Below are 14,656 nucleotides of genomic sequence, written 5' to 3'. Positions count from 1 at the left end.
ATTGTTTGATTCTGCTCTTCATACTTTTGGTGCTTTTCTCTTGCCTCTTCCTTCCATTTCTCCTCCCCCCTCCCAAAAAACCCTGCAGTCTAGACTCCCCCTCCCCCCAGAGTCTTGATGCCAATTTTCATGTTATTTTTGACCTCCAGTAGGATGTCCAGTCATTCCTTCAGCAACTGAGCTATTCTCTAGAAATGAATATAGTAAGTAGTGAAACCAGAAGGGAGTCAGAAGAATTTAAAATTGTCTGAAATATAAAACAATAATTTATTTTACTTCATTTTACTTGTTAATGTTTGTAGCTAATGATGATTTCATGAAACTGCTTTTATAATTCAATACATTCAAATCTATAAAGCAAACAGTTACTACCATGGGCATTTCAAATTACACAAACTGTCTTATATAAACAAATTAGCTGTACATGCACATTTTTTCAATAGGTTGCAACATTTGCAAGCATGCTTTAAAATCCTTTAAAGCTGCAGTATACTGTACTTTGCTTCAGGCTTTTGAGATGAAACCTACATACTTCCTTTAAAAACCTTTAAAAAGAAAAATGTTTAAATGTTGATCATAACTCTAAAGATTGCTGTTTGATACATGTTAAGTATTGGAAGAGAATGACTCTATCAGGAATTCAATAATTCTGAGCTTAAACCTTGAGCTAAATATCGATAAACAGCACTCTGTGTAGAAGTGAACAACAGCAAAGTAATATCACAAAATATGGTTTCACAAAAAAATACATATGTGCGGTTGCTCTTGTGGGTTTTTTGCTTTTTTCAGGCAAAGAAAAGCATGTGTACTTTTTTTTATACGAATATAGTTTAAGCAAATTACCTGTGTAAGTATGGTTAATACATTTCTGATATTTAAACACTTTATGTAAAAGGTAACAAGTAAAAAAGTACAATCAGTATTCCAAAAAGCTCTGCTAATATTGCCTTTGAAGGAGATGTTCAGGCTTTCTCTCCACTTTATAATAGAGATCCTGGCACCCACAGTTGTAGAGTTCAGTATTTGAACTATAAACTTGATGACTGTATCTTATATACAAAAAAACTTGCCACATTGAACGAGGCATTGATTTCTACCCCAATGGTAGCGTTTTATGTACATAATTTAGCAATGGGTGATTATACAGTAGTCACTGACAGGAAAGAATTGTACACTCGTGTGCCGTCTGGTGACTTTGTTCCATGGGTTAACAGTTCTTGGATTGTCATCCAATTGTCAAATATTTTTTTATTTCTTTTCTTCATCATTTTTTTGTGGCTCAGTTCAATGATATTCATCTCTTTCTTTTCTTCTGCACCTTGCTGTTCCTTTAAACAATCTAACCTGCTCTGCATCATAAACTCACGCCTTCTCCTCTGCTCCTTTGCTTTCACTAAATGCTGCTTCCGCTCTTCCTTACTCCAGTAACGGCCCATCTTCATTTCACTTATGGCATCATCATCCGTTGTCATACCGCTGCGCTCCTCCTTAATCTTTATGGCACGTTCTCTCAGCAACCTGTCCCTGACTGGCCTCTTTGTAATGTAGCGGGTCCCATCACTTCTGACCTTGACTTTCCATTCCATCCTTGGTTCGCTCTGGCTTGAGTTAAAGTCTTTGCACATGCTCACCAGGCTCATTTGGCTCTGTGCATATTCCACAGCTGACTTCTGTTGGATCAGCTGCATGTAGCTCTGATAGTGCTGTGCGTGGGCAGGGATGTGAGCATGCTTATACGGAGAGTGATGGTATGGGGAGACATAGGAGCCAGAAGCTTTTTGACCATGAGTCGGGCTTTTGTTTCCATCACTGGCTTTTCTGTCTTTGCTTTCCAGCTGCTTGCTGAGGTCAGGATCTTTAGGAGAGGAATGGCATTTACCCACACTGGATTCATGACTCTCTGAGCTAGGAAATAAATTCTTTTGGGAGGCATTATGTGCCACTGCCCCCTCATTCCCTTGACAGTTAATGCCTTCTGCAGTTCTGCGCAGTGAATTGTCAGGGGAAATCTCCAGTGTGAGTGGTGTGCTTCGGCAGCTTTCTCCTGTGTTATATGCGCTTGAGCTATCCTTGTCAGACTTCTCGGGGAGCTCTGTGATATCTGAGAGCTCGTGCCTGCGAACATCGATGCTTGTATTATAGTTGCGGAACCCACTGTTATGTAGCATCCAAGGCTCCCGGTACTGCTCCTTCAGCTGCTGCATTTTATGGGCTCTCACAATATTCAGGCACTCGAGCTCGATATTGCGCAGCTCCTCATTCAGCATCTCCAACTCTCTGTCAACGCTCTCTTGGTCGCTTTTGCTCATATCCAGAGTGCTGTTCTGATAATACAGATTGTAAGGGTTGGCAGACTTCACTTGGCACTTCAGTTCCAGCAGTTCCCGGAACCGCTCGCATTCGTCTACAGGGATTCCAAGGAAGTCAACGTCTGTGCAGTCGGCTGAGATGAACGACTCATTGCTGAACTGCATATCACCACTTCCTAGGGTGTCATGGCTGTATGTCAGCTTCTTCTGGCTCCCTAAAGTGTTAGAGGAAGTGGTGTGATCATCTGCGTTGTTTTCCTGTTCTGAGCTTTCATCATTCCGAGTGCTGTCATCCGTGCGCCCTACGCCACTGTCCTTCTCGTGCTGGTTAGATAAAATAGTAGCTGTATCTGTGGTACCTCCATCTTCCTCATGCTTCTTCTAACAGCAGAAATCAAAACAAAGAGACAGATATTATTTCAAGAATATAAAATAGCTCAGGGCATTTATTTAAAAGTTTTCTTAATCTGTTACCTATTATGTTGTCTGCCTCTTTGTCTTGTACTTATTTAGAAAGAAAGCTTTATATTGTTAAGAATGCATAAGAGTGGTTACTGAAAACACAGCATACTATGGATGACCTTTTCAGAAGAACCTGGGGTCTGCTTTTCAGTTATATAGCAACAGTGTTAGAAATCAGATTTCCAAAATGTTTCTCCTCCCACTTCTAAGTGAAAATACATCTTTTCAAAACGTGTGGCTTCCACAGAGCATGTGCAATTTGAAAACGCTAGACAAAAATCAAAAAACTATTCATGAACTTATATGATTGCATTGATTGTGGCAGAACAATAGGGAAGCCTGGTCCATATTTGTAGCTGTGCATGCACTTCACTGTGCGAAAACTTTTTTTGCCTTTTTCCTCATATATAAATCTCATTTCCCTCAGTTCCCTGAGTTGTCCATTGATGTTTTAATGTTTTGGAAGGCAGGCTGTTTTCACTACATGTGTGCATATCAAATAGGATATTTTAGAAGCTAGCCTCCTGCCTGCCTTATCTGCCATATACCTCTCTTGTACTTCTCTCAGGGACCACAGTGAGAATGGTGGATTCCTAAGAACTCACATTGTAATGGGGGGTGAGGGGGCAGGAAGAGGGGAAATTAAAAAGGTAACATTTTAAAATGCTTTGGTCCCTGAGATGAAGTTTTCTGTGTGGTCTATGGACAGAGTCATGTAGTATCCTGATTTTTCATACAGTCTTTTTGCCTTGATCGTCATTCAGGACACTAAGTTTATTCAGTCAAGCTCAATATTGGAATATTGAGTGCAATGTGATGTTTTGACACCATTGCACAACGATATGGCAGTACCTGCTGAAGCATGCTGGCAGTAAATTGCATTGCCTGGTGGTGCTGTTCCTCTAACATGTCCATGTGCAAGTCATCCAGAAAATCATTTCTATCATCATCCATCCATCCTTCATCCAGCTATGTGACAAGGGAGGGAAAAACAAACAAAACGTTGTCAAAAGAATGAAGACTGACATAAATTACACTCCTTTGTGAAAAGTGACCAGGAGATCTTAGGAGGTTCCTGCTTCTATGACAGTGCGGCAGTGTCCTGGGAAGAAGCACACATCTCCTCTAAGAGTGAGTATTGACTGTTTTATACCTCCCTTTCCCCCCATCCATACAGATGCAGATCTCCAATAGCACAGTTAGCAACCCTTCTGAACAAAACTTCTTGCTTCAATAGTCCCTCATATAAACTAAAAATAGCACTTTTATCCATGGAAATACTCTAAGAGTTGGAACTAATTTGGTTTGTGTGCAATTTTATTAGTATATATAAAATTACTCGAGAGGCTGAAGCTTGAACACACCACTTGGCTTAGGTGGTATGGCAGCATAAAGGGCTAGAAGGGAAAAATGCTTGCTCTGGGTCTGTGAGAGCGATCTTTTTACCCCAGACCTCAGTCATCTCTCCAGGGGAAGATCAGAAACATCCAGGCTGATTGTGAACTGGACCCTGTCTCTCCAAGAGCATTGGCAAAGGATGCTCGCATAGCTCAGGAAGCAAGAGACAAATCAAAGAGTGCTCATGGCTGTTGGTCATGCCATGCTCATTAGGTAACGTCTCGGTCATGCTAATCCCTCTTCTACAAGAAAAGGGTTGGGATCTAGTTCAACCCTCTGTTATAGCTGAGGATGCTTATTGATAGTATTTAATCAAGTTTAGAGATGGTGTATAAAGGCCTAAATAATAGGTGTTTCTATGAATGATTAATCAATAGCTATAAGAATTAGAGCTCAGTATGCTGGTTATAGCTATGGCTTGAAACCATCCATAATACCTTGCACTGATGCTTGTAATAGGATTACAGAATATATTAATCACTGAACTTCTTATAAATTGAACTTTAATATAAAATGTGGTAAAAGTATCATGATTGCTGAATTCATTATTTCAGACCATACGTATGTCCTGTCAAACTGGGTAATATGGTTTTAGGTAGATAAAATTATTCAAAAAGTGGTTGTAACTTCCTAAAAAATAGCAACTCTATTTGATTTAAAACTTAAGAGAATCTTTTTATTGTCGTTGCTACACTACCTGAATTTCTGGTCTTGCAACAAGTAAGGAGATATTCTTGCTGTCTTCGCTGGTGAGAAGGGCCACAGCTTCTTCTCTGTTCTGTACCTCTATGCCATTAATCTTTAAAGAAAAGAGCAACAAAATGAAATCTGTTCATGTGGATACTTCTGTCATAATGGGCTCTACAGAACTGTGTGGTTGGATAGATCCCAGTGCAGTACAGACCAGGCATAGTCCCCATTCAAAACTACAGCAGTGGTGTTTAGTTTAGTGTTGGACGCATTTGTGGGTTTGGACAAGTGTAACTATTCCCAATTTGTGGTGGTGACAGGCAGGGTTATAAAGGAGGAACCTTGTTATGAGAACAGAAACTAGAGAAGGAGAGTTGGGCAAGAGCGGAATCGTAACATCAGCTCTGGTGGATGGGAGGGAATGTCCTTGTATGGGACAAGCGATGACGGGAACGTTCTTCCCAAAATCTAAATGGGATGGGGGTCTCTACTCATGTTTGTCTCTGTGCAGTAGATAGATCACTTCTAACAACAACAACAAAAACCCTACAGTGTAGGATTGCACTTGGTAGACTATTTATTCTGGCATACAGGAAAGCTTGTTTAGCCTGCTGAACAAGCTCACTTGTTAATAGAACTGCCTGGAGAGATTTTGCAAAGGGGGTTAAGTCCTTGCGCCAAAATAGAGGGCTCCTGTGGTAGAAGGAAGACTTAAAAGGCGTATCAGGTTCTGTACTGAAAATCCATGTGTTCCACTTGTAAAATGTTTAGCCTGCAAGAGTAGGGCTGATATGGGACTGTACTTGGCCAGGAGTACCAAAATCTGACTAATTGATATGTGGCAAAGGAAAGGGAAGTGTCTTCAGAAAGCTAAAAGGAAGTGTATAAATACCAGTCGGAAGGGGATGATTTGTAAAAATGATACTGAAATAATGACAGTGAATTAAAATGATTGCAGTGGATTACGGTATGTTAGCAGACTTTCAGCCATTTACACACGTACTTGAATAATGCGATCCCCCTCTCGGAGTCGACCATCTTTTGCAGCAATACTGTTGGGGTCAATCTACAAAATAAGAGAACTATAAGTGCTTTGGAAGTTTTGTAACTCAGTCTTTTATTTCCTTTTGTAAACCCAGTATTTATAATATGACCAGTGTTGCAAGCCAGTGTGTCCATCACTGCTGCCAGATCTGTGGTTGTTACTTCTTGTCTAGTGATTACAGGATTTTTCCTTGCTTATGTAAGAGGATGTGGAATGCAGGTTAAAATGTCTAAGTCAGAACTAAAACATTTCTTCCTGACATGCGTTTTCAGAGAATGTAGATTTGTCATGAAAAAAGTTATCTCATAATTTAGCATCTTGCTTTAGAACACAGTGTTCTCATTGGAGCCTGCAATTTTTACATACAACACAGAAAGAATTAGTCATAAGTGATGCATTTTAATGGAAGATCTTAGATATGGTTATAAGATTTTCCCCCTAAATTGCTATTATTAAGTTTGAAATGGATCTGAGTGATAAAAAGATTACGTATAAAAAGCTACGTATTTCATGAAAGGAGGCAAAGAGAGGCAAATGTGCCTCAAATTTTTGTTTACAAACAACAATGCGTTAATCTCTTTCATGTATATTGTTTTTGGAATTAGTTGAGAATAAAAATTCAATGCAGAGTGTTTTAAAAATCCTTTGAAAACTTCATCTGAAATTGAATGCCAAGAATGTGTTGGGGGAAGAAAGAACACTGAATGTCGATATAATGAATGCTGTTATCCATAGGAAAAGAGATTTTTTTAAAAAAAGAGATGATCAGACATGGCAAAATACACGTATTTCTGTTACGTGATGGAAAAGAAGCAACATTTCATGTGCCCTTACAAATGAGAAATGAGGTATTTTTTGATGAGTGAAGGCTCAAGGTCAACACATACCTTTTGTGTTTGTGCAGACTGAAATAGTAATATAGTACTCTAGGCTTATGAACAAGGAGCATGTACACAGGTTACAAAGACACGCTTTTGTGCTGGGTAGTTGTTCATGGTCAATACCGGAGAAGATTTTGATTTAACATTGCGCTGTCCAGGTGAATAAGGAGCCTTCTGAAGACTGCATGCTTGAACTCCCCCTGCCCCCTCATATTTCTAAACAAGTGTAGGGAGAACTTTTATTATTTTCTTTATCTCCAGCATTGTGAACTGGCCTTAACGCCACTGGAGGAGAGACTATGATTAGAGAAAAAGCATGCTGATATGCATCACAACACACTTGAATCTGTCACACTGTAATTATTATTAGAAGAGAACTACATGGGAAAAACTGGAGGAAAATGATTTATTTCAGGGGACAGGCTTGTTTGATGTGTCCTGCACTGAAATCTAGGAAAAAATTCTATATATCCCCATCTGTCTCTGCTCTCTCCACCTCCTCATTGAAGTTACTAGGAGCTTGACTTTAATGGATGCAGGATTTCACTCAGTTTGAAGGAGAGGAAAAACAATTAGATTTCTTCCAATTACTGCATTCTGACTGTTTTTGGAACATAGTACAAACAGGCAAAGATTTATCTTAAATGCGCAATACTCCTATTTAAAAAACAAATTATATTCTATGGAAATCAGCTCAATCTTACCTCACTCACATAAATACCAATGTCATCTTCATCATCCGTTCTGTAACATACAGTAAGGCCAAGCTTGTCCTGGCTGTTCACTCTATGTAAATCTACTTCCTGAGGTTAGGAGAGAGTGGGGGTGGGGGGGGGTGGGGAGAAAAAAGGACATTCTCAGTGAGACACTGGTGACTGATGGAAGCAATTTTTCAAATGCAATGAAAATATTTTGCTTAAGTGATATACTGGATCTCTTTTCATTTTACTGTGTAGACTAGGTTAACTTACTGAGCAAAACATGATTATATGCAGACAATCAATAGTTGGGGCATTTTTGACCCTTCAATCAATATAAAGTCATTTTGAAAATAGACCTTTTATTGATCTTAAAGAAGAAAAATTACCTATATTTCATGTAGTGGCAAAACTTCAAATGCTAAAATACTTATGAGGTATGATTTCAATATTTGCCACAGCTGGTATGTATTTTTTCCTATATGGAGGAAAGATTTCTGGATTTTCTGTGGAAAGAAAATACTTTACCTTAACTTGTGTAAATTTCATGAAGAAATGAATTCAGTGACTTAGAAGGGTGACTGAAGATCAATATGTTGTCAGCATAGTGTTTGATATGCGTAATAGAAATATAACGTGTACTTTGATATCTTGCAAGGGTTTGGTTTGAGCAAGTCGTGGTTTATCATTCCAGTGCTCTTTGGCGGTCTTATTAACCTTGAAGCCATTTAAGCCATCTTAAAAATGTTTTTCCTCAATGCTTTTTGCCACAAAGACATGGCCTGCGTTAATTTCTTTCCTACGTGTGTTGTCCGTTTGTTATACCGGTTGGTATAAAAGGATTGTAAAATCCATGGAGGTGTCCAGCCACAGTGCAAAAAGTTCCTGGCTGGTGCGTGGTCAGCGTGGCCATCTCGACTGTTACTCGTGGCCTTCCCCATGGTACCCTGGGAGAGCTGCATGCCCCAGAGAGCTCAAAGACGACTCTTGCCTTCTTGTGACTTTGCTCTACCAGTCCTGAGGAGGCTGCCGCAGGAAGAGAGGAGGTTTCTTATAGGTAGATAGAAGAGTAGCAGGGTGTTTTACTCCCCTTAAAAGCAGGCTTGACAGTGAGGGCTAAGGGCAGGCAGGATGCAGAGGGGGGCTGCTGTGGCGGAGGAGAGTGGGGAGAGTGGGCAGGCAGGGCAGAAGGAGACCCGCTGAGGAGGAGGGCGCAAGCTGCCTGGGACACTTTGAGCCCTCGCACCCCGGGGGCAACCCCTGCTGTGGTCAGGACCAACAGGGCGCCTCCGCTCACAACTCTCCGTTCCCAGGTAGAAGTATACTACCTATATAGAAGTATAGAAGAATAATTTTTTATTTCTCAACGTCTCTCTTTTGACCTGTGCTGTGTGGTAAGGGGCAAGACAATAAAACAAGCTGATATGAATAATTTATTGGCATGTCTAGATGACAGCTGCCAAGATCAGCAATCTCTTGTTATTTACTTGTCAACATGTGTAATTTCTTCTTTTTTTAAAGAAACGTAGCTGTAAATGTCAGTGACATTTCAGATGGTATTTAAATGGTTTCAATCAATAGTATCCATGGTGAACTGCTGCTTTTTTTCCTCCCCCTTTTGTTACTTAAAGGTTGAACACAATGATTTAATAGTAAGTTTTTTTTTTTTTTTCGGATTTCTAAATCTTTATGGACTTTCTAGAGAGGAGACGAACTTTTCAGTAGAAAAGATGAGAGAATGTGGAGCTGATTTTGATCTCAGTTAATGTTGTTAATCCTTGTTAATGCCACTGCAATCAGTGTTTTTATTCTGGATTTAATCATGATGTGAAATGAGGAAAAGATGGGAATATGTCAATCAGGAGCCTAATTTAGGCCTCGAATGATTCCCCTATTTCCTGTGTGCTTTAACAAAATGACTTCGTGTCTTGAAAAAGGTTTTTATATGGTTTACTATTTGTGAACATGACAGTGAAATAACTGCAAGAAATGATTACCCTTGGTGCTATAGCTCATTATGTTGTTTGTATCATACTGGAGTGAAAATGTAAAAAAGCATGGTAGCTTTGGTCATTATTTAAATGGATTCTATTTAAGGATAAACACTTGCCAACACCTTTTGGAGGGGAAGGAGGGAGAGGAGGGAGCAAGTGATTAGTTTCATTCTTACCTGTAGCACGTTTTGAATAACAATAGATGTTTTTTCAACAGTGTACAAGAATGAAGAGTATTATTATGATTAAAAAGAAAAAGTATGGGTTTACATTTAAAATGTAGCATCCAAGACATCATCTGTAATATATTGGAAGGTAATAAATTGCCTGGTGAATTAAGTAATATATATTTTTAAAGAAAAACAGATATATATTCTTTAAAATCATGCACACAAGTAAAGCATGGAAAAGCTAAAGCAAACAAAAAATTTTTAGAGCAGGTGTTTAGAACCTGAATTTTTATGAGCAATTAGTTGATGGACTTACCCTTGGGTAAGAATCTCTCTAGTCCTTGGTAAGAATAGAATGACTGAGTTTGATGCTATCCAAATATGATAATTTTGTGTACTTAAGGATAGGAACAGCTGCTTTCTATGGGTCTTTGCTTCAATAAAGTTTTAATATAATCATAAAAATTTGAAATATTTGAGAGAGAAAAGTGCACAATTCCAGTTGGAGTTGAAGAATCAACTCCAGCATCTTCAAAGCAAAGGTTATTTCCCATTTTGAGTCGAGTCTGTATAATACACAGATACATGAAAGGGAAAAACAGAACAAAAAATTGGCATCTGCAAGTACAGATAATATGGTAACTTGTGCAATTGCACCAGGAATTAATTAAAGTCTAGGAATTAATATTGGTCTAAAGAACTTTGATAGGGTAAGCTCAAGTGCTTGCAGTGTCATTGGACTTGCCATTTCTTTCTCCTCTGTCTGGAGCATTGTACTTCTGGATGGCTGGAGGGCATGATCCTGCAAATCTGCAGTGTTTTACATTCCCATTGCAGATAACAGCCGCTGCGTGCACAACAGTGGCTGGATGGCTTCAAAAATCCCTGCTAGATGCTTGATCTTTCAGAGTAATCTGATGTACTATGCAGTCTTGAGATGAAAGAATATTTAGTGCTCAGTGGGGGCTCAGATTCGATGGTAATGAACTCTGTAAACAGCTATGGTAATGAACTCTGTAAACAGTTATAATTACATCATAAAACCTATCAGCCGCGTCCATTGCAGAAGGGGGAGACACTGAAGTTATTTGACACCTGATCTAGATGCGCAGAAATTGGATAGCAAACAATGGTGGTCTCTATCAAGTGTGGTAATATCAGGGATTGAGTTGGTATGATACACATTTAGAATCTTCTGCTTATTTAGATCAGGAAAAAGTGGCATTTGGGGAGATGTTCAAGAGAAATATCTGTATACTATTTCAAAGCAGAGTCAGCACAGGAAAATTGCTTGAAAGATTATTGGCTCCATGTGAAATGGGTAGAGCCAAAGAAAGCTCAAAGAGCTAGTTGCTGAAATCCATATGGGATTTGTAGCCAGAAGAAATGTATATGCGCTATGACATTATACCTGCAACTGCTCATAATAATAGTTTGGGTAATAGTAAATTAACTAGTGGTAATAGTAAATTAACCTCTAAAACTCAAAAGATCATTTATTTGCAAAAGATCATTGAATTATTCTACTGGCGATTTAAAATTATAAAAATGTTATAATAAACGTTTTTTATTATTATAAAAAACGAAGTACTTTCTCTAACGACACAAATGAGCAATAGAAGTCTGAAAAAATGCGTGCATAATTATGGGCAAAAAAGAAAGTTCGAACATTCAGAAAGGATAGGAGGTATTCTGTCCCTCTGTTTCTCTCTCTAAAAAGTTGGGGTTGGGGGGGAGGAAGGGTGGTTCTATGCTGACTTTTGAGATACCTGACCAGTAGGGCCTACTTTTCTGCTGCTCTCTTAATTGTTTCACCCAGAAAAGAATGTCAGAGAAATAAATATGAAGAAACATTTCCTTTTATACTGTGTGAGACCTTCTGAATACCTTTTGGCAATTGACCCTTGTACAGCAGGAGAAGAAACCTTATGCTTACTATCTGGAATTGAAACTAAAGAAAAGTGATCTGTACATTTGTCTTTCCACATAAATATACATTTTTTAAGTAGGTAAAAAAAAAAACCAAACCCACCTCTCCACATCTTATGGATCAGAATTCTACAAAACAGGTTTTCTTTCCAAAATTGTTTGCCCTACAGTAGAAGTAAAAGCCTCTCTCTGCAGGTTTCTGTGCTGGCCTAGCTCTATGATGATAATTCTCAAATGGACCACAGAGACTGGAGCTCAGCTTAACTCATCAGTGGTGCAGGGGAAGGCTGAAGAGAACCACCTCTCATCCTGATGAAAATGGACTTAGGATGCCTAAGCAAGATAACTTCAAGCACGCCAAGGCTCTTAGACAAGCAGATGGCCAGTAGAAGTCTGTAATTAAGACCTTTTTCATGCAGTAAGAGGTGTTAAGGCCAGGTTGAGGTCCTTCAGAGAGCTAAGGGAAGAGAAAGCTTCAGTATTTGCTTGTCAGCGAGTTAAAATGGGTTACTGCATTTGGATTTATTCCAAATGAAGAACATACAAATATTTGTCTTAGAAGCTGAAGGAGTGTACTGCTTTTTAAACTTTTATATATTCAATCACAGCCTAAGCATGACTGTGAGCATGACAAGAGCTGGCATGACAAGAAGGAGGCTCTTAATCAGAGTAATTCCTACTCAGCAAAAGGTGACTGTGGCTGAACTGATGGTCCACAACTTAGATTTCAGAAAAGAAAGTCCAGTGATTGCTTCCAACTTTTCTGTCTTTATCCACCTTGTTAAAACACAGTTATCCATTCGGAGAGCACAAACAACAATCTAAACAGCAAAAGAAAGAGCTCCAATATGCCTGTGATGCCTCAATACACAAGCATGGAGATGGCCAAGAAAGGGGTTAGTAGTGCTAGAACAGGTGAGTATCATTGATCTTTTGCCTCGCTTACTGAATTGCAGAGTGGAAGTTGTCCGTTGAGGGGTCGGGGGAGAGAGGGAATATTTGCATAAAAGATCCTTTCAAATGCTTTAAAGTCAGGATGGAATAAAATTTACTAAGTGCTCCTGATTGAGCCTCTTGGTTTCCATATTCGAATAGTTACCTCCCCCCCACCCTCTTTCAAATAGATTCTTGGAAAAGTTAGTGGGAGAAAAGTTCCAACCAGAGTAGCAAAGTACTGTAAATGGGAGAGAGCTGGAAACTTTCAGTACTCAGCTTTTAGTGATGACTTCCCGAAAGTAATTAAGTATTCTTTTCAAGTTTTGAAGCAAAAATTTTGGTGCTTCAGTATGTTTATTTCTTGCTGATCAGATGTTGTGGTTTCACACTAAGAGTCCAGTGAGAGCGCTGTGTCCTGGGAGAAGTGGAAGAACTTAAAAAAAAGGGGTGGGATTTTCTTCAGGGGAGCTGTCACCTGAAATAGGCCTCTGGAGGAATAGACACATTCTTTTGAAAGGAAGAAAACTCTAATATCATTGTATTTAAGAGTGCTTTCCTAGATAATTAAGTAAATGCTTAATGGGCTAGCACAGATGTGGCTATAGTAAAAAGGTAGTAGTTCATAATTATCTCCAGTTTTGAAAACAGAATGAATTGTTAGAGGATAAATTTGAGGTGTACTGTCTTCACTGCAGTTTAGTAACTTAAATGTTTTCTATTGTTCAGGTGGAACAGACTAGAAATATGCACATTCAGTTACCCTGGCCCCCATAAACGGTAACTCTTTGTGTTGAGTAACCCCTTAGTTGCTCTCTGTACGCGTTCTTTCCATCACTGTTTTGCTAACTATCCCAACTGTGAAGCTTTGTTAAGCCATCTGCCCAGAGACAGGGCAAGCTCAGTCTTCAGTGCTTTAGTACTTCCTCTTGCATGGCAAGAGAAGTAGTTCAGTCACTTGTAAAAAAAAAAAAAAAAAAAAAAAAAAAACAAAAGTTTAGATTTAAAACTGGAGATGGCAATAACTATACCTGATTTAATATCTGAAAGGGTAAAAAGTAACCTTAAAAAAACAAAGGACAAGGTATTCAAATAAAGGCTTCACTTGTGTCCAGGGTCGAGGAGGGGAGATCTTCTAGCGATTAGCAAACATTTCATTTTGTTTTTAATTTCCAAGCTGTACTTTGTCTCAACTAGCCATTCAGTTCAGGTGAGTTCAGTTTAACCCTCTACTCAGAAAACCAGAACTATATACTGTTTGGGAATAGGAAAGGGTAAGGGCAGAAAGTCAAATGTGAGATAAGGCCTCATTTTTGATTCAGAATTTTCTCCTTTGTAATCTGAGAGAATTAACATACTGAGAAAGCTTAGTCTGCATGTCTGACAGCTGGACAGACTTGTTTGAATAAACACATTAACGCATAACACTGCAAGGAAATCTTGGAGTGACATTATTCTTCTTTTTTGAACCTGAAATGACTTCTGGCTGGGCCTCTGTGCATAATGAATGTGCTTTTAAGTTATAATAAAATAGTCATTCGGGATTTGGTCCCTCTTTCTTTGTGGCATGTAAACTTCAAAAGAAAAGAAATGCTATGTATTTATTTTTGTAGAAGGGAATGCATGACTGTTACTTCTGAGTCATCAGCTTTAAGAGGAATGTTGGGAGATGATGCTGGAAACACAATTTTGATGTCTTGGCAATACTGCCAGAATAAATTCCTTCCTACAGATATTTACACTAGAAGCTTGTTGTGAACTTGGGTATTTCACAGCTTTTTGTCTTGTTTACATGTTACAAATCACCAGCCAGTTGTTGACTATAAAAGTTTAGATGAGGAGCTTGTGATTTAAATTCAAACACATTTTCTGGACATAGAAACCCAGAAGGCTGACTTGATGGTTTTCTGACTGTAGACATTCCTGCTACAGTCAATGAAACAGTGCCTTTGTGGTCTTCTAAAACATATCTATCAAAAGGCAAACAGAAAAGCAACTAGCCAGTTGAGTCCCTGTTAGCACTTTGACCTTACCATTGATCATAGTCTTTACAATTTGAACAACAATCTTTAGTGGTTTTTAAGAAATACTATTAGGCTACAGAGACTTTTCTAATGTTCATCTGCCTGTGTTACTGAGCTGATCAC

General features: G+C 38.8%; 1 protein-coding gene and 1 long non-coding RNA gene across 2 annotated transcripts in view; one reads left to right on the top strand and one right to left on the bottom strand.

Annotated features, from left to right (window-relative positions):
* Positions 1 to 14,656, top strand: part of LOC104153257 (uncharacterized) — a 457,768-nt gene that overhangs the window by 82,276 nt on the left and 360,836 nt on the right. The gene's annotated exons all lie outside the window — the stretch shown is intronic.
* PDZRN3 (PDZ domain containing ring finger 3) overlaps positions 244 to 14,656 on the bottom strand; it is a 151,800-nt gene continuing 137,387 nt past the window's right edge. The window contains exons 7-11 of the mRNA XM_068960386.1: positions 7,490 to 7,588; positions 5,863 to 5,925; positions 4,867 to 4,968; positions 3,624 to 3,740; positions 244 to 2,690 (exon numbers count right to left, since the gene is read on the bottom strand). Coding sequence (XP_068816487.1) covers positions 1,140 to 2,690; positions 3,624 to 3,740; positions 4,867 to 4,968; positions 5,863 to 5,925; positions 7,490 to 7,588 — 1,932 coding nt within the window. The 3' untranslated portion in view covers positions 244 to 1,139. The remainder of the gene's footprint in view (positions 2,691 to 3,623; positions 3,741 to 4,866; positions 4,969 to 5,862; positions 5,926 to 7,489; positions 7,589 to 14,656) is intronic.

Source organism: Struthio camelus, chromosome 14, assembly GCF_040807025.1.
Source record: "Struthio camelus isolate bStrCam1 chromosome 14, bStrCam1.hap1, whole genome shotgun sequence".
NCBI lineage: Eukaryota > Metazoa > Chordata > Aves > Struthioniformes > Struthionidae > Struthio > Struthio camelus.
This window is presented reverse-complemented; position numbering and strand designations above follow the sequence as displayed.